Genomic DNA, 18,202 nt, shown 5'->3' with positions numbered 1-18,202 from the left:
TAACATGATGTATTATTTTACCTTTCCCTTGGCTCTCCTACAAAATGGGGCAGAGATTTCTTCCTTTGATGTAAATTAACAGCTTTGAATGACTTTGCTGAATCATACAACAATTCCGATTTAGCAACTTTAGAGGCGAATGAACAGGTTCATAATATGGTGGCCATTTCTTTAGTTCTTACAAAGCTAGCAGCAAATCATCCAGTAATTTGTGGTGAAACAGGACTCAGGTATATGTGTCAAAGGGCTTCCTTCTATGTCAGAAGGAAATTTGAGAACTCTCTTCCTTGCCACAAACTGCTGGCACCTGATGTACATTAGAAATGGAACTGTTTAAATATGAAACAGGTATCCCTGCAAGATGTCATTCAGTGTAATAAGGTTAAAATTGCTATAAAAACTGTGAGAGAAGTTCAACTTACTGTTATTTGTTTCACAAAGATAAAATGAGGAATATGCTCTTAGATCCTGAACCTTGATTTGTTCTCTGCATCCTAAAGCAACTAAATTGGCGCACATAGCTTTAATATGCTCAGGGAGCCTGATTGAAATAAGCACTGGGCTCCTTAAAATAAAAGGGGACACTCATCCAGGCTTCATCTCCAAATAGTGGCATTGAAAGATCGGCAAGGAGGTTTTCAATCTTTTGTTCATCTGGTTACCTTTATTAAATACACTGAATGAGGAATACCGATTTCCCACCACTATCTGTAAGGAGTTAGTACGTTCTCTCCATGACTGTGTGGGTTTCCTCTGAGTTCTCCTGTTTCCTCCCACAGTCCACAGATGTACTAATTGGAAGGTTAATTGGTCATTGTAAATTGGCACATCCTCCCAGGGGACCACAACCTTATTGTGGCTTGGAGTGCCTCAATGACCCAGAGAGTTATGGCTCTTGGTAGGGTCACCCCTGCCAAACAGATCAAAGGGTAGAGGCCAGAATAAAAGTGGTCCGTCGGTCATCCAGGTTTGGGAATCCTGTTCAGGGTTAAAAACACTGACTGGCAAGACAAAATTTCTATGGAAACAGCAATGAAGATTCCTTCTACATTTGAGTGTGATGGCATTCCTTAGTCTCCACCTGGGCCTTACGTGACTGACAGAAGCGATTGACATGATGAAGGAAACCCTGAGCACTGCCAGAAATGGAGGACCTTTATTGCTGCCCTAAATGCTAGCAGCATAACAGGCAGTAAGTAATTTGTACATGATTTGGCAAGGGTTAAATTGTGGCATGCTGGGCGGCACAGCTCGAAGGGCAGGAAGGGCTTACTTTGTGCAGTAGCAGGATACACTTTAAAACTACACCAAAAGTCTGCAAAGTGGTCAGTAGCACTTTATACTAAATCTCACCCAGCTGTTAATTTAAAGGAAGCACCAGGAATTGATGTTCTATTTTGTCCTAAAGTAAATTATTAGGTCAGAATGTTCCCAAGAATAAAATTTTGCAGTCATTTTCATGAACATAGTTACTATTCCATTGTTTGAAAGACATTTAGACAGGTACATGGATTGAAAAAGCTTAGCAGATACATGCCAAACATGGGCAAATGGGACTAGCTCAGATGGACGTCTTGATCAGCATGGAGGAGATGGGCCAAAGGGCCTGTTCCCCTGTTGTACCACTCTATAACTTCAACTCTATTAGGAAAGTGTAGGGTGAGGTTTAAAATAACTGCAGCTTCAATATCACCCACTATCAGCGAATACCTGTTTGATCTCCCACAAGTCACACTTACATGTCCTGATGAAGAGTCTCGGCCTGAAGCACTAACTGTTTATTCCTTTCCACAGGTGCTGCCTGACCTGTTGAGCTTCTCCAGCATTTTGTGTGTGTTACATATTACAATTACTTCATGAAAGGTGACCTGAATTACTGACAAAGCACTTGAAACTGGCTTTCTGGTTACTTACAGACAGACAGACATACTTTATTGATCCCAAGGGAAATTGGGTTTCGTTACAGCCGCACCAACCAACAATAGTGAAGAAATATAGCAATATAAAACCATAAATAATTAAATAATAAGTTAATCATGCCAAGTGGAGATAAGTCCAGGACCAGCCTATTGCCACAGGGTGTCTGACACTCCAAGGGAGGAGTTGTAAAGTTTGATGGCCACAGGTAGGAATGACTTCCTATGACGCTCAGTGTTACATCTCGGTGGAATGAGTCTCTGGCTGAATGTACTCTTGTGCCTAACCAGTACATTATGGAGTGGATGGGAGTCATTGTCCAAGATGGCATGTAACTTGGACAGCATCCTCTTTTCAGACACCACCGTCAGAGAGTCCAGTTCCACCCCCACAACATCATTGGCCTTACGAATAAGTTTGTTGATTCTGTTGGTGTCTGCTAACCTCAGCCTGCTGCCCCAGCACACAACAGCAAACATGATAGCACTGGCCACCACAGCCTCGTAGAACATCCTCAGCATTGTCCGGCAGATGTTAAAGGACCTCAGTCTCCTCAAGAAATAGAGACGGCTCTGAATCTCCTTGTAGACAGCCTCAGTGTTCTTTGACCAGTGCAGTTTATTGTCCATTCGTATCCCCAGGTATTTGTAATCCTCCACCATGTCCACACTGACCCCTTGGATGGAAACAGGGGTCACCGGTGCCTTAGCCCTCCTCAGGTCCACCACCAGCTCCTTAGTCTTTTTACATTAAGCTGCAGATGATTCTGCTCGCACCACGTGACAAAGTTTCCCACCGTCACCCTGTACTCAGCCTCATCTCCCTTGCTGATGCATCCAACTATGGCAGAGTCATCAGAAAACTTCTGAAGATGGCAAGACTCTGTGTTGTAGCTGAAGTCCGAGGTGTAGATGGTGAAGAGCAAGGGAGACAGGACAGAAAATACCAACAGAAGCATATTGTTTATTAAGCACATGATGCAGCTGAGATTTCTACAATAGATGCAACACACACAAGATGCTAGAGGAAGTCAGCAGGTCAGGCAGCATCTACAGAAATTAATTAACAGTCGATGTTTTGGGGCGAGATCCTTCATCAGTCATTTTGTGTGCATTGCTTTGGATTTCCGGCATCTTCAAATTTCTTGTGTTTACAACAGATGAATTATGTAAACACCTAAATAACTCCATCTAAACAGCAAAATATCAGAGCAGGAATTCTCATTGATTATGAGCAGAGATCAGATTGATACAGGTTTTCTTTAGTGCAGAAGAGGCAGTGAGAGGCAAGACTTAATAGAAAAAACATCCTTAGGAATGTTGGTTGTTTAACACATTTCACTGTACACTTTGATGTGCATGTGATAAATACATCTGACTGTTTTAGTTATCAGAGCCAGAGATGAGGTGAATAGAAAAGATGTTTTTTTTTAAAACAGAGATGACAAAAGATAAGAGATAATAAATTTATCTAAATAAATTTAGGCAGAAGATATTATCCATTGAAAATTATTGGGGATTTGGAACTCAATGTCGGAGAGAGTTGTGGAGGCAGAAATACTCATCAATTTTTTTCTTTAAGTCTGCACCACCACCACCTGAGGTCCAATGACCTTATAAAGCTGCAAACTGAGAACTGGAAAATGGGATTAATCTAAACAGTTCTTTTATAGCAGAAATTAGAACAAAGGGCCAAATGGCTCACATCTGCGCTGTGAATTCTTTCTCACTCAGAGTAGACATCTGAGCTGACTGACCTTTATCTGTGCTGTGAAATTCCACAGAGGTATTATTTCAGTTTCCGACAAAACAGACTGAATGAACAAGATGTACTGTAGAGTTTTCTGAGGCTCCACAATTAAAAAAACATAAAAACTTAGACCCTGTGCAGCAAAATTTGATGGCAACTTCGGACATTTCCCAACAAAGTGCTTATTATTGTTCGATAAGAGCTGGCCGTGACTATTCTTTCTTTGCCCTCCTTCAGTAATACCACAAAATGCTTTGGAACAAGTCTGTCCCATTGTATCTTCCCCATTACTCCCCCAGCACAAATTGCTGAAATAGTTTGCTGAGATTTCTTTCTTAGCAACACTGTTGTTAAGTCTGGTGAGTCATTAAAAGGGATGGAGGGTATGGACCTCATGAAATTATATGACTCATATACATAGCTTGATGGTATTTATCGTGCTTTTTGAAAGAAGTGTAAACACTGAAATCTGGGGCAATGGTGAGAAAGATTTCATTGTAAATGAAAATTCTTTTTTTGTCATGCGGATGTACCATTCAAATTTACTGTATTCAGTTTGCAGTTTTGGAACTAGTTCAGACAAAAATGTCATGATCGCATGAGGGTGGCGAGGAGGCAGACTTCTTATTGTGCTGAGACACCAAATCTGCTTTAATGACAGATATTGTTCAGGAAGGAGATTCGCGGCTTTGTTTTACTATTGACACACCTTATCACAGTATTTTTAAAACTTCTCGATTCTCCACAGCATATGTTTAAATTGGTATAAAAATTAAATATGCTTAATATTTACATAATATATATATTTATATATACACAGTGCAGTGCAAAAGTCTTAGGTACATATATACAGTGCCTAAGACTTTTGCACGGTACTGTATATCGGTTAAAATAGAAAGATGGTTGGAAAACAGTAATAAGAGTATTTAGCTTTGTGTTAGCTCAGTTGTATTAAGTGTTATTTGGTAACAGGAAAGACATAATTTACAGTATTGTGCAAAAGTCTTAGGCATCCTAGCTACAGGTATATATACCCAAGACTTTTGCACATTATATGTAGCTAGTCAGAAAATGTATTTATTTCATTTTTAGGATTTTACACTAGGGAGTAATGTTAAGTATTACAGAAAAGATGCAGTGATGTAGACTTGTTCCAAAGCATTTACTGTCCATCTGAAACCACCCTTTGTAAGATGGTGGTGTGGCACCTTTCAAAATCGCTGCAGCATTCCTTCTGGACAGCGGCACCAACAGTGTCAAGTGCAGTGCAGCTTACCCGGCTGACTTCCTCCAAAGTCAGAAATAAAAACTAGCAATTTATCTAGCCTTGATTTCTTTGTACAACAAAGTAATCTTGCCTATACATTATCAAACGCAGACAAGTGATTAATCCAAGTTGCTTGGAAAATTATAGTTGATTCTAACCACCATTTTCTGATGTTACATTAATCTGTCATTTGATAATATGACAACGTTATTTGACATGAATTGTTTTCCTCTCCCGTGACCTCTCCAAACATTTCCTTTACTATTTCAATGGCTGACTGCCATCCAGCAATTCTTTTGCTCTTGTAATTCTGTGCACTATTGACTATGATGAGATCACAATCTTTAGTTAGTTGTGTTGGTAGTGGAATTCTTGCTTTAATACCACTTGCTTGGCCAGTCATTCCATAAACACTACTTGTCCCTTTATATATCTAAATTGATCACTAAATGTGGAAGGTTTCAAAAATTGATTGGCACTGTGTAGATTTCACATTGCCTTTGATACCTCTCTACTTTCAGTAAAAAAAAATTGTCTTTATTTTTTCTTAACTGTGTAGGATTGATCTCAATTTTTGTTTTATATTTACAAAGTTATACATTGCAGCTCCATTTGTAGGAGATTCTATAACATTACTCTGAAGTTTTGTTGTTGAGAAGCCTATAATATGATCAAATTAACCATATCTGGTAGTTGGCATGCAGTTCACCCAGTACATCGTATAACAATGAAGCTGGAGCTGCTACCTCACAGACAGACACCTTTTCAAATCCCACCAGCTCATAACATCCACACATATTGTACCTGGTTGCCTAAAATAGCAAATCAAAAAGAATGGCCTCTGTAAAGGAACAATATTTAAAGCTAAGCACTCAACGAATCAGGCAAAATTAGGATCTACACTATGTACCTGTTTTCCCTGACAAGGAAATTTTCCTCCTTCTCTATTGTCACCATGAGGCAGAGGTAGATCTAGGAAATGACATGCAAAGAATAACACCTTCAGAGTCCATAGCTATGAAATCTCAAGTCCCAATGTGACTGTTGACCTCCAGCTGCAAACACCTTCTTTACTGACGGTGCATTAGAAAGCACATATTTTATCTACTTCTATTCCTTTGCTAGATAAATACTGAATAATCCCACATTTTTGATCATTCTCTTGCTCGTTAACCTGTCATAATATCAGAGCTGGATGACACCACCAAAATACTTCTCCAGCGCACCTGGCATTTAGAGGATTGTGAGATTCAAGGAAACTACAGAGTTGCTAGTACAGAATTGCAATGCCAGTTACTAATCACACATGGAACAGGACGGCCACCTTCAGATCTACAGATCTCTATTTCTCAGTTTAGATTGAATGTGCCCCCAGGAAACTAGGTTCAGGGTTATGTAACAAGTGATGGAAGTGTGGGTTAGTAAGTCTGCAGATGATATGAAGGTCGGTGGTGTTCTGGATAATGTAGAAGGTTGTTGTAGATTACGATGAGACACTGATAGGATGTAGAATTGGACTGGAAGTGGCAGAAGGAGTTCAATCTGGAAAAGTGTGAAGTGATTCACTTTGTAAGGCTGAACTTAAAGGCAAAATACAGGTTAATGGCAGGATGTTTAACAATGGGGAGGAATAGAGTGATCTTGGGGTTCATGTCCATAGATCCCTCAAAGATGCAGTGCAAGTTGATAGGGTGGTTAAAAATTCATATGGTGTGATGGCCTTCATTAGTTGGGAGATGAGTTCAAGAACCATAAGGTAATGTGCAGCTCTATAAAACTCTGATTATACCACACTTGGACTATGGTATTCAGTTCTAGTCATCTCATTATACAAAGGATGTGGAAGCTTTAGAGAAGAAGACTGGGATGATACCTGGATGAGAGAGCATGTCTTATGAGGATATGTTCAGTGAGTTACGGCTTTTCCATTTGTAGATAAGGAGGATGAGAAGTGACTTGAGAGATGTACAAGACGATAGGAGGCAGAGATAGAGTGGATAGCCAGAGACTTTTTCCCAGGACAGAAAAGGCTAATACAAGGGGGTGTAGCTTTAAGGTGCTTGGACCAATGTATAGAGGGGATATCAGAGGTAGCTTTCTTTCCACAGAGAGTGGTAGGTGCGTGGAACATGCTACCAAGGCTGGTGGTAGAGCCAGAATCAGGATTATTATCACTGGCATGTGTCATGAAATTTGTTAACTTAGCAGCAGCAGTTCAATGCAATACAAATTATAGAAGAAAAATAGGTAAATAAATAAATCAATAACTGTATATGTATATTGAATAGATAAAAAAATCATGCAAAAACAGAATATATATTAAAAAGTGAGGTAATGTTCATGGGTTCAATGTCCATTTAGGAACTGGATGGCAGAGGGGAAGAAGCTATTCCTGAATCAGTGAGTGTGTACCTTCAGGCTTCTGTACCTCCTAGCTGATGGTAACAGTGAGAAAAGGGCATGCCCTGGGTGCTGGGGGCTCTAAATAATGGACGTTGCCTTTCTGAGACACCGCTCCTTGAAGATTTACATTGTAAACTAATATCAAGATGGAGCCAACTGGATTTGCGACCCTCTACAACTTCTTTCGGTCCTGTGCAGTAGCCCCCATCCCCATACCAGACAGTGATGCAGCCTGTCAGAATGCTTTCCACAGTACATTTATAGAAGTTTTTGAGTGTCTTTGTTGACATACCAAATCACTTCAAATTCCTAATGAAATATAGACGCTGTCTTGCCTTCTTTACAGCTGTATCGATATGTTGGGGCCAGGTTAGGTCCTCAGAGATCTTGACACCCAGGAACCTGAAACTGCTCACTCTCTCCACTTCTGATCCCTCTTTGAGGATTGGTATGTGTTCCTTTGTCTTACCCTTCCTGAAGTCCATATCAGCTTTTTTGTCTTACTGGCATAGAATGTAAGGTTGTTGCTGCGACACTACTCTACTAGTTGGTATATCTCACTCCTAAATGCCCTCTCGTCCCCATCTGAGATTCTACCAACAATGGTTACATCATCAGCAAGTTTACAGATGGTATTTGAGCTATGCCTAGCCACACAGTCATGTGTATATAGAGAGCAGAGCAGTGGACTAAGCACACACCCCTGAGGTGCACCAGTGGATCATCGGCAAGGAGGAGATATCATCACCAATCTGCACAGATTGTGGTCTTCCGGTTTGGAAGTTGAGGATCCAATTGCAGAGGGAGGTACAGAGGCCCAGGCCCTGTAACTTATCAATCAGGACTGTGGGAATGATGGTGTTACATGCTGAGCTATAGTCGATGAACAGCATCCTGACGTAGGTGTTTGTATTGTCCAGGTGGTCTAAGGGCGTGTGGAGAGCCATTGAGATTGTGTCTGCCATTGACCTATTGTGGCGATAAGCAAATTGCAATGGGTCCAGGTCCTTACTGAGGCAGGAGTTCAGTCTGGTCATGACCAACCTCTCAAACCATTTCATCACTGTCGACATGAGCGCTACTGGGTATTAGTCATAAAGGCAGCTCATATTATTCTTCTTAGGCACTGGTATGATTGCTGCCCTTTTGAAGCGTGTGAACTTCTGCCCTTAGCTGTGAGGTGTTGAAAATGTCCTTGAATCATCACATTTATTCTTTGTAATTTCTAAAATCTAATAATTAAAAAAAATGTCCTTGAATACTCTCGCCAGTTGGTTGGCACAAGTTTTCAAAGCCTTACCAGGTCCTCCATTGGGGCCTTCAACCTCGCGAGGGTTCATCCTCTTTAAAGACAGCCTAACATTGGCCTCCAAAACAGAGATCACAGTGTCAGCAAGTGCAGCAGGGATCTTCAGCATGAGGAACACTTAAATGGATGTAAGAAAAACAGAGGGCTCTGTGGGAGGGTAGGCTTAGATTGCTCTTGGAGTAGGTTAAAAGGTTGGCAAGATATCATGGGCCAAAGGGCCTCTATTGCACTGTACTGTATTCTATCCAGCAATATGAAAGGGAAATAATAGCCATAATGCATTGATGTCCTTCCAAAGACACCATAACCTTGTCATGGCTTGGAGGCTCGCGTGCTTCAATGACCCAGAGAGCTACGTCGGCTGGAGTCAGGGCTTTATGGTTTGGCTCTTGGTGGGGTCAGTCATGCCGAACAGGTCAAAGAGTAGAGGCCAGACTAAGAGTGATCCCCCAGTCCTCCAGGTTCAAGGGTTCAGCTCAGGGCCAACAACCCTGACTGGCGAAACAAAATTGTTACAGAAACAGCAATGAAGAATCCTTCTACATCTGAGTGTAACGGTATTCCTGAGTCTCCACCCAGAACTTGCATGGCTGACAGTAGTGAAAACCACGAGGAAGCCACTGACACGATGAAGGAATCCATGAACAGCACCGGAAATGGAGGGCTGCCATTGCTGCCCTAAACGCCAGCAGTATAATGAGCATTAATGACTACTGCTTTTAAAGCCTCAAGGAAATAACATTCCATTCTAATTATTACTTAAATTCACAGGGGCATTTTTACACATGACAAAAAAATCTTATGATGGTGCCATTCTAACTACATTTCTATAGAAGGCAAGCTCATTCAAAGTTAGTTTTTTCATCGTTTTCTAATTCAATTTGCAAGAGAAAAAGAGGAAGTGTAAAACTGATTCCTTACCTGCTTGGTGTCATCACTCGCTATCCCGTGAGCTAGATGGGCACTGAAAGTGCTCTTGCCAACCCCTCCTTTTCCTGACAAAACCAGGATTTTATGTTTAACGGATACCATCTTCTCCTTAATCTCCTGAATGGCTGGAGTGTTACAACAAAGTTAAGGCTTTTCACAGTTAGGCAAGAATCATATCAATGACTTTGGTAGCTCAAAAATACACTGTAAGATCTACCTGGATCTGGAGCTTTAGCGGCACCAGAAGCACATAACGCTTGATTAGGACAACCCTGACAGGCTGAAGCTTTACCGGCATCTTCACTGGATGTCCCTGGACAATCTAAAATGAAACAGATGAGACATTATGGCTTTTCTCTATCAGGCCATAGGTAATAATAGTGGAGTAATGGGCTACTATAATCGCCTACTATAAATTGCCTTTTAGTTCAAAGTTCAAAGCAATTTTTCTGTTAAAGAAATTTCTTGCAGGCATTCACAGAACTAAGAAATACAATAGAATCAATGAAAAACTTCACACTAACTACAGACTGACAAATAGCCAATGAGCAAAAGACAAACAGTGCAAATACAAAAAAAAAATATTTATTGAGATACAGTGTGAAATAAGCCCTTCGAGTCACTTCTACCAGCAACCTCCGACTTAATCCTAACCTTATCACAGGACAATCTTACAATGAGCAGTTCATCTCTCCACCGATAGATTCTTTGAACTGTGGGTAGAAACTGGAGCTCTTGGCGGAAACCCAGATGGTCACGGGGAGAACGTACAAACTCCTAAAAAGCAGCGGCAGGAATTGAACCCAGGTCGACAGTACTGTAAAGTGTTGTGCTAACCACTATGCTGCCTTGGTGCCCTTTAATAATAATAAACTAGTGAATAAATAAATAATACTGAGAACATGAGTTATGGAGTCCTTGAAAGTGAGTTTAGAGAAGGTAAGTGGCAAAAATGTAAAGCAGAAGTTGGTAGGACGTTAGAAATAAGTTGCATGGTTACAGTGGGATAAGACGAGAGAAAGTGGACTATTGGCTTTACTCTACTGAAACCTGGCAAGGGTTTAATAAGCTGAATGAACCTTTCTGCATCATAGTGCATGAACACTGCTACAATATGCCACTGATCGACATTCTGGACCACACTGCTGGGATCAGATTTCTAAACAAGTCAGAAATATGCATGGAAGAAGATTTGATATGCCTTGTGCAAGGATGCACATTACTAATTGTTTAAAATGCTATTCAGAATAAGTATCAGAATGGTTCACACCATTTTTAGCACAGCATCGTGGGTTGAAAGGTCTATACTGTTCTTTGTGCAACTCATTGAAAAAGTTCAGAGATAGTTTTAGGTCAGTTATGCATGAGTCAAAAATTACCAAGTGACCTTGAGTGACCCGGAATTAAACAGTCAATTTTCCTTGGTCTTGGTTTTAAATCACACATTCAAATACATTCTTATATTTCTATGATAAATTCATTTATCCTCATTTACAATTAACTATTTTGGTAAATTTGTCATATTATAATCGCATCTTCCAATTAGATTGGAATATTAGTGGCACTGCACTTCCTCTTTACGGGCAGCATATGATTATAGAATAAATACAATAGCAAATCTTAATAAAGCTACATAAGCAGTCTTTTAAATAATTTAGTTTATGCACCCTTTTTCTCCAAATCATCTATCAGTCTTTATCAGCTTGTCCTCTCTCATCCCATTTTTCCCTCTCAATGGCCATTAATCTCCCCAAACTTTTTCAACCCACCTCTACCGACCATCTGAATTGCTACCCCTTTCTCACCCCCATTTCCTTCTCTCTAGCTTCTTCATTCAATCCTGACTTGGCCATCTGTTCTAAACCCACCGGATTGCCCCCTCCCCGCATGTGGGCTAACATTGTCCATGTTTGACCTACATCCCTCTCAACCTTTCCTATCCACCTAACTGTCCGAGTACCTTTTACATGTTGTTACTGTACCTGCTTCAACCACATCCACAGGCAGCCTGGTCCAGATATACGGTATACCATCCTCTGTTGAAAATGTTGCTCCTCAGGTTTCTATTAAATCTTTCTCATCTCACCTTAAATCTCTGCTCTTTAGTTCTTGATGCCTGATTCAACCACCCTGGGAAAGAGACCTCTATCACTCACCTTATCGATGCCCCTCATGACTTTATACACCTCTGCAAAATCACCCCTCACTCTTAGACACGCCAAGGAATAAACATTTTACCTGCCCAACCTTTCCCTGTATGTATACAGCTAAACAAAACAATGTTCCTCAGGACCAAGGTGCAAAGCACAGTACACATATCACATACAGTACAGCACATGAAATGAGAGTAACACAATATCTTCATAATATGTCTTTACAATAACACCTTTTCCTCACTCTTTCCAGTTTAATGGTATTTTTCCTATAGCAGGGCTACCAAAACTGAACAAAATATTCCAAATGTACCATTTGTATAACTACAATGTAACATCGCAGCTTCTACACTCAATGCTCTGACTGATGAAGGTCAGTGTGGCAAACACTTTCTTCACCAGCATGCGACACCAGCTTCACAGAACACTTAACAGATTCCATTACCGTTCATCCTTGCGTCCCCACCTAGAACCCTTCAGCAGCAACCTTCAGCTTCACTCTCCGCTCCCCCACCTGGCTCTATCTCCTCTTATGCCTTACTTGTCTGCTTCCACCGATCACCTACTTGCCTCTGTCTCCACGCTCCACCCTTACCCTTCCTGGCTCGAACTGCCTGTCAACATTCACCGTTCCTCGGTGCACCCATCACCGACTGGCCCCGTCTCAACACTCTCCTCTTTAGACTGGTCATCTTCTCTCCCCACTCTCAGTCAAGTTCAAATTTATTGCCATTCAACCATACATGTGTATACAGTTAAACCAAACAACGTTCCTCTGGGACCAGTACATATATCACATCCAGCACATAAAATAAGATTAACAAATAATTTTAAAAATCTGTAGATGTACAAGTTGACATGAAGACATATACATCATGTCATTAAATATAATGCTGCTGGCACTGTCATAAATAATGCATACTGGGTGGTAGAAGGGTGTATGTAAGTGCCACTGGGCGATAGTCACTGAGGCAGGTCGCCCCACTCTTCTGAGGCCTGCATGAAGCAGGTGGGTACCACCAGCTAGACCAGGCATACCCAACCTCGTTGATGCCACGGACCCTTACCATTAACCAAGGGGGCCTTTGGACGCCAGGTTGGGAATCCCTGTACTGGACTATTGTGAAAGCCCAGCCAGTTCATTGATATTTGGAGCTTAGATCTGCAGGTGCTGGAAGTGCAAAACTAAAATGATATACATAGACCCCTTTAGAATGCTGAGAGGGGAGGAAGGAAGAAAGTGCCCATTGAAGACTGTGGAAATAATTGAGAAGGGCATCTTAAAAGTGGAGACTGGTGGGATTGAAGGTGAGGACAAGGGGGACCCTGTGTATGTTTTGGCTGGAGTGAGAGGGGATGAAATCAGCTGTAATCATTGTTGGTTGGAGGGAGATCTGCCGTCCTCTTCTAGTCTGTCTTAGACCCCATCCTGACTGGAGGCGCAAGATATTACAGATGCTGGTATGTGGAGTCCCTCTGCTTGTGGGTAAAGCCAGTGTCTGCGGGGTAAGGTTGGAGTGGGGAAGGAATTGTCAAAAATTCAGGGTCGAGAGCCAGCTTCAGGATTCATCTAGCATTCAGGACATAGACCAGAAACACTGTGATCACAGAATCCTTAACTTTTGTCAAGGACCCCTCCCATCTGTCCCACGCTCTCTCTGACCTCCTACCGTCAGGCAAAAGGTATCACAGTATAGGAAAAAGGACCGTTAGGCTGGGTAACAGCTTCTTCACCCAGGCCCTCCTAACCATTGAGCACATCTACATGAAATGTTACAGTAGAAAAGCAGCATCCATCACTAGAGATTCTCACCACCCAGGCCATGATCTTTTCTCACTGCTGCCATCAAGTAGAAGGTACAGGAGCCTCAGGACTCACACCACCGGGTTCAAGAACAGTTACTACCCCTCAACCATCAGGCTCTTGAACAAAAGGGGCTAACTACACTCATTCTATTTTTGGTGTTCCCACAAATGACAGTCTCACTTTAAGGACTCTTTGTTTTGTTATTTCATACTCATTATTTATTGTTATTTATTTATATCAGCACTTGCACAGTCTGTTGGTCATTGATCCCATTTACAGTTGCTATTCTATAGATCTGCTAAGTATGCCAGCAGCAAAAAGAATCTCAGGGTTGTATGTGGTGACATAAACGTACTCTTAATTTTATTTTGAACTTTGATTCATGGTTGACAACACAAGGCCTTATGAAAATGTAATTTCTAAAGTGAAGCTCAGTGGGCACACAAAAATCCCAATGAGGTAAGAAAGGCAGAATTTTAATCTTGTTTATGAAGGTAAAATATAGGAGATCTGGAGGACAATAAAATTAACAAATCTGCAAGAGTTGTTTCAGATTAGTCAAAGGCATTCAAGTTAGCCACTAATCTCATCAATAGCCAGGGCAATCCTCACTCACTATCCAGAAGTTCTACCCAGGTCAGTCGCTGTCAACTCACTCGCAAAGCTTCCCCCAGTCAGTCACTGGTCACTCCTGGGTCAGTCACTGGCCACTCTGGAAGTCTCCCCCTGGGTCAGTCACTGGTCACTCTGGAAGTCACTCCTGGGTCAGTCACTGGCCACTCTGGAAGCCTCTCCCAGGGTCAGTCACTGGCCACTCTGGAAGTCACTCCTGGGTCAGTCATTGGTCACTCTGGAAGCCTCCCCCCGGGTCAGTCACTGGCCACTCTGGAAGCCTCCCCCTGGGTCAGTCACTGGTCACTCTGGAAGTCACTCCTGGGTCAGTCACTGGTCACTCTGGAAGCCTCCCCCCGGGTCAGTCACTGGCCACTCTGGAAGCCTCCCCCTGGGTCAGTCACTGGCCACTCTGGAAGTCACTCCTGGGTCAGTCACTGGTCACTCTGGAAGCCTCCCCCAGGGTCAGTCACTGGTCACTCTGGAAGTCACTCCTGGGTCAGTCACTGGCCACTCTGGAAGCCTCCCCTCGGTCAGTCACTGGTCACTCTGGAAGTCGCTGACCAGTCCTGGGACACCCTTGCTGCCAACCATCCACTCCCGCCGCCGATACTCACGTGCCGGTGCGTTGGTCGGGACATCCGCCATCCTCTCAATCGCTCCTGGAGCCGCACTTCCGGTTTCTCAGTGCAACCGCGACTTGCACTGGCTACCGCGAACGCTGCGAATAAACGTTCCTTCCAAGAAGCAGGTTGCAGCTCAGCGAAGTTGAAAGTCGTGGTGATTTGACAGGTCCCACCGTGCAGAATTTACAGCGGTAGCTTGCAACTGTTATTTCAAGACAGTGCATTGATGTTGGTTCGTTTAAATAACGGCCAACAACATTGCTAAGTTTTTATAACTTAAGAATAAGTGATTTCTATTGATGTAAAAATGAACTTTAGCCACTTACATTATCAATTCCTTCACCACAATAACTGATGGAAACAAATCATCTCGACTCCGACAAATCCTTTACCTCCAATTTCCCTCTGATCCTTAAAGAACTTCAAAGAAAACCATATATTCTATTATCTTGTTTACACTTTCCGCCTTTTAACATTATCTACAATATTGGTTTAGGTTTGGTAGAGTGTGCATCATTGATTAAACCGTTTGCTATTTATTTATGTCTACTGGCAGGAAAATTACTGATGGATGTCAATGACTTGAGGAATTCTTAACCTGAGATCCCTTCGGTTTTGATTAATGCAAATTCAGTTTGAATCAGAATCAGGTTTATTATCACCGGTATGTGTCGTGAAATGTGTTAACTTAGCAGCAGCAGCAATACAATGTAACATATAATAATATAGAAAGAAAAAGCAATAAATGAATCAATTACAGTAAGTATATACATATATTGAATTGATTAAAAATAGTGCAAAAATAGAACTTATATATATATACACATATAAAACGTGAGATAGTGTTCATGGGTTCAATGTCCATTTAGGAATCGGGTGGCAGAGGGGAAGAAGCTGTTCCTGAATTGCTGAATCTGTGCCATCAGGCGTCTGTACCTCCTTCCTGACGGTAACAATGAGAAGAGGGCATGTCCTGGGTGATGGGGGTCCTTAATAATCGACGCCACCTTTCTGAGGCATCGCTTCTTGAAGATGCTTTTGGCAATATGGAGGCCAGTACCCATTACGGAGTTGACTAATTTTATGACTCGCGGCAGCTTCTGTCGATCCTGTGCAGTCGCCATCCCACACAGACAGCCTGGCAGAATGTTCTCTCTAACCCTAACCCTAACCCTCTCTCTCCATGGTACATCTATAAAAAATTTTCGGGTGTTATAGTTGACAAGCCAAATCTCTGCAAACTCCTTTGCAATAGTAAGTTGGGAATTCAAACCGTCAAAATTCATCACTGCAATCTTTAACTTTCCCCATAAAGATACTGAGTAGAGGTCACTCCGAAGAATTGTGCTGGTCATTCACTATCGATGTGCACTGGACTGGAATGGCTACTGCGAGTTTAAAAGAACGACTGAAAATGTGTTGTTCGTATTGCAGTTGTACGACATCTTTTATTGACAGGTGCCAATTAGATCAGAGACAAACATACTGCTGATGAGAATGAAGACTGCATGCAGATCAAATTTTAATTTTGAATCCTAGATTAACCGGAATCTTGGAGATTCTTAAAAGACTTTTAAAACTCATTCCTTTTAAAGCCAGAAAAATAAACATGTAAGCATGAAAGGAACCTGAGCTTACAGGCTAGAGTCTGTTGCTCCTCTACACTTAGCTTATATTCTGTCTGGGTACCCGATCGCATGAATATCAATTTCTCCTTCAATTAAAAAAGGTTTCCCTCCCCTTCCCCTGATTTTCCATTCCCCACTCTGGCCTCTTCCCTCTTCCCATCTGCCTATCACCTCCCCCAGGCTCCTCTCCTCCTCCTATGGTCCATTCTTCTCTCTTATCAGATTCCTTCCTCTCCAGCCCTATCCATCCCACCTGGCTTCATCGATCATCTTCCAGCTATCGTCCTGACCCTCCCTCCCCCCCAATCTCTTTAATTTGGCGTCTTCCCCCTTCCTTTCTGGTCCTGAAGAAGGGTGTTTACCTGACCTGCTGAGTTCCTCCAGCATCTTGTATGCGTTGCCTGTGGACCTCATTTGGGAACCAGCACTCCCAAGTCCCTCTGCACAACAGCATGCTGCAATCTTTCACCAGTTAAATAATAATCTGCTCTTCTATTATTCCTTCCAAAGTGGATGATCTCACATTTACCATCATTGAATTCCATCGACCAGACCATGGCCCACTCACTTAACCTATCTATATCCCTCTGCAGACTCTCCGCATCCTCTGTACAATTTATAGTTGTTAACTATAAATTTCAGATCTCCACTGTTAAATCAGCCTCTTTCTCAACAACAGTTAAGAGATTACCAACGCTGTCATATAATAATGCAATCCAGATCCAGATTCATTTATTTATCACAGGTATGCTGAAATATGCAGTGAAATATGTTATGTGCGTTACCAACCATCATGACTTAAGAATATCCTGACGGCAGGCTTCAGGTGTCATCACAGATTTCAGCACCAACATAACATGCAATGCTTGGCGGAACAGCTCAAAACACAACACAACAAGCAACAAAACATAAAAAGCTTTCTTCCCTCCCTCCCACCCACACATGGACAGTCCTCTAAACCCAGGACAGGCCTCTGGACCTCTAGACTTCAGACTTCAATCTAACCCCTGACTAGGCAACGATGGGCGTTCAAACCCTTGGCCTCAAACTCTGGGCTCACTGGCTCACTGTGCTTCCTGCTCTCCTGGACATCCAATCCAGGGACCCAGATGTGGAGGGAACTGGATACTTCTGTCCTTCCGAACATATTTGCCTCTTTATACCATCATCCATGTTCTCAAAGAAGGCACCTTGAACAGAGAGTACCCAGAAAACAGTTTTTCACTCTCACTTATGAATAAATAGAATGCAAAATAAAATACACCGGTTCCTCAAAATCTAAATAAAGACAAAATGTACTGGATACACTGAATATTTTATTGCTTGAGAAACAGATTTAATGTTTCAGTTCAATGATATTTCATCAAAATACAACCAAAATACAATCAAAATGAACCAGGATTGATTTCATAACTCTTCAGAGAAGCCAGTTGATCACTCTGAATGAGCTAAATTCCCAGCAGATTGTAAAAAAATATCTGAAATTATTTAGTGGAGTGTGTTCTCTGCCTCTATGCTTGTCTGCAGGCTCAGATTTGATTTCCTTGGAATGTCCAGTGAGTTGAGCTGCAGGTTACAAAAATAACTTCTCATAAAAATGCATCGTGAAATTCTGAAAAATGTCAATTCTGTTTGCTTGCACTTGTGACCCAACTCTCCTGCCTCCAAATTTATGCAGATTCGGATTCAGACTCATTTGTTGATCACATGTACATCAAAACATATGGCCTGTTTAAAATTACTGAGGTTAAAATGAAAATCAAACAGCATATTGGCATAGGGAACTGCGCCTAGTTGCCGA

At 41.9% G+C, this 18,202-nt stretch overlaps 2 protein-coding genes across 2 annotated transcripts in view; one reads left to right on the top strand and one right to left on the bottom strand.

Moving 5' to 3' along the window:
• Positions 1 to 14,880, bottom strand: part of nubp1 (nucleotide binding protein 1 (MinD homolog, E. coli)) — a 55,692-nt gene extending 40,812 nt beyond the window's left edge. The window contains exons 1-3 of the mRNA XM_073060346.1: positions 14,765 to 14,880; positions 9,793 to 9,897; positions 9,567 to 9,700 (exon numbers count right to left, since the gene is read on the bottom strand). Of these exons, the coding sequence (XP_072916447.1) occupies positions 9,567 to 9,700; positions 9,793 to 9,897; positions 14,765 to 14,795 (270 nt within the window). The 5' untranslated portion in view covers positions 14,796 to 14,880. The remainder of the gene's footprint in view (positions 1 to 9,566; positions 9,701 to 9,792; positions 9,898 to 14,764) is intronic.
• Positions 1 to 18,202, top strand: part of LOC140735369 (tektin-3-like) — a 116,844-nt gene that overhangs the window by 27,927 nt on the left and 70,715 nt on the right. The gene's annotated exons all lie outside the window — the stretch shown is intronic.

The sequence above is a fragment of the Hemitrygon akajei genome, chromosome 11 (genome assembly GCF_048418815.1).
Source record: "Hemitrygon akajei chromosome 11, sHemAka1.3, whole genome shotgun sequence".
NCBI classification, from domain to species: Eukaryota; Metazoa; Chordata; class Chondrichthyes; order Myliobatiformes; family Dasyatidae; genus Hemitrygon; species Hemitrygon akajei.
This window is presented reverse-complemented; position numbering and strand designations above follow the sequence as displayed.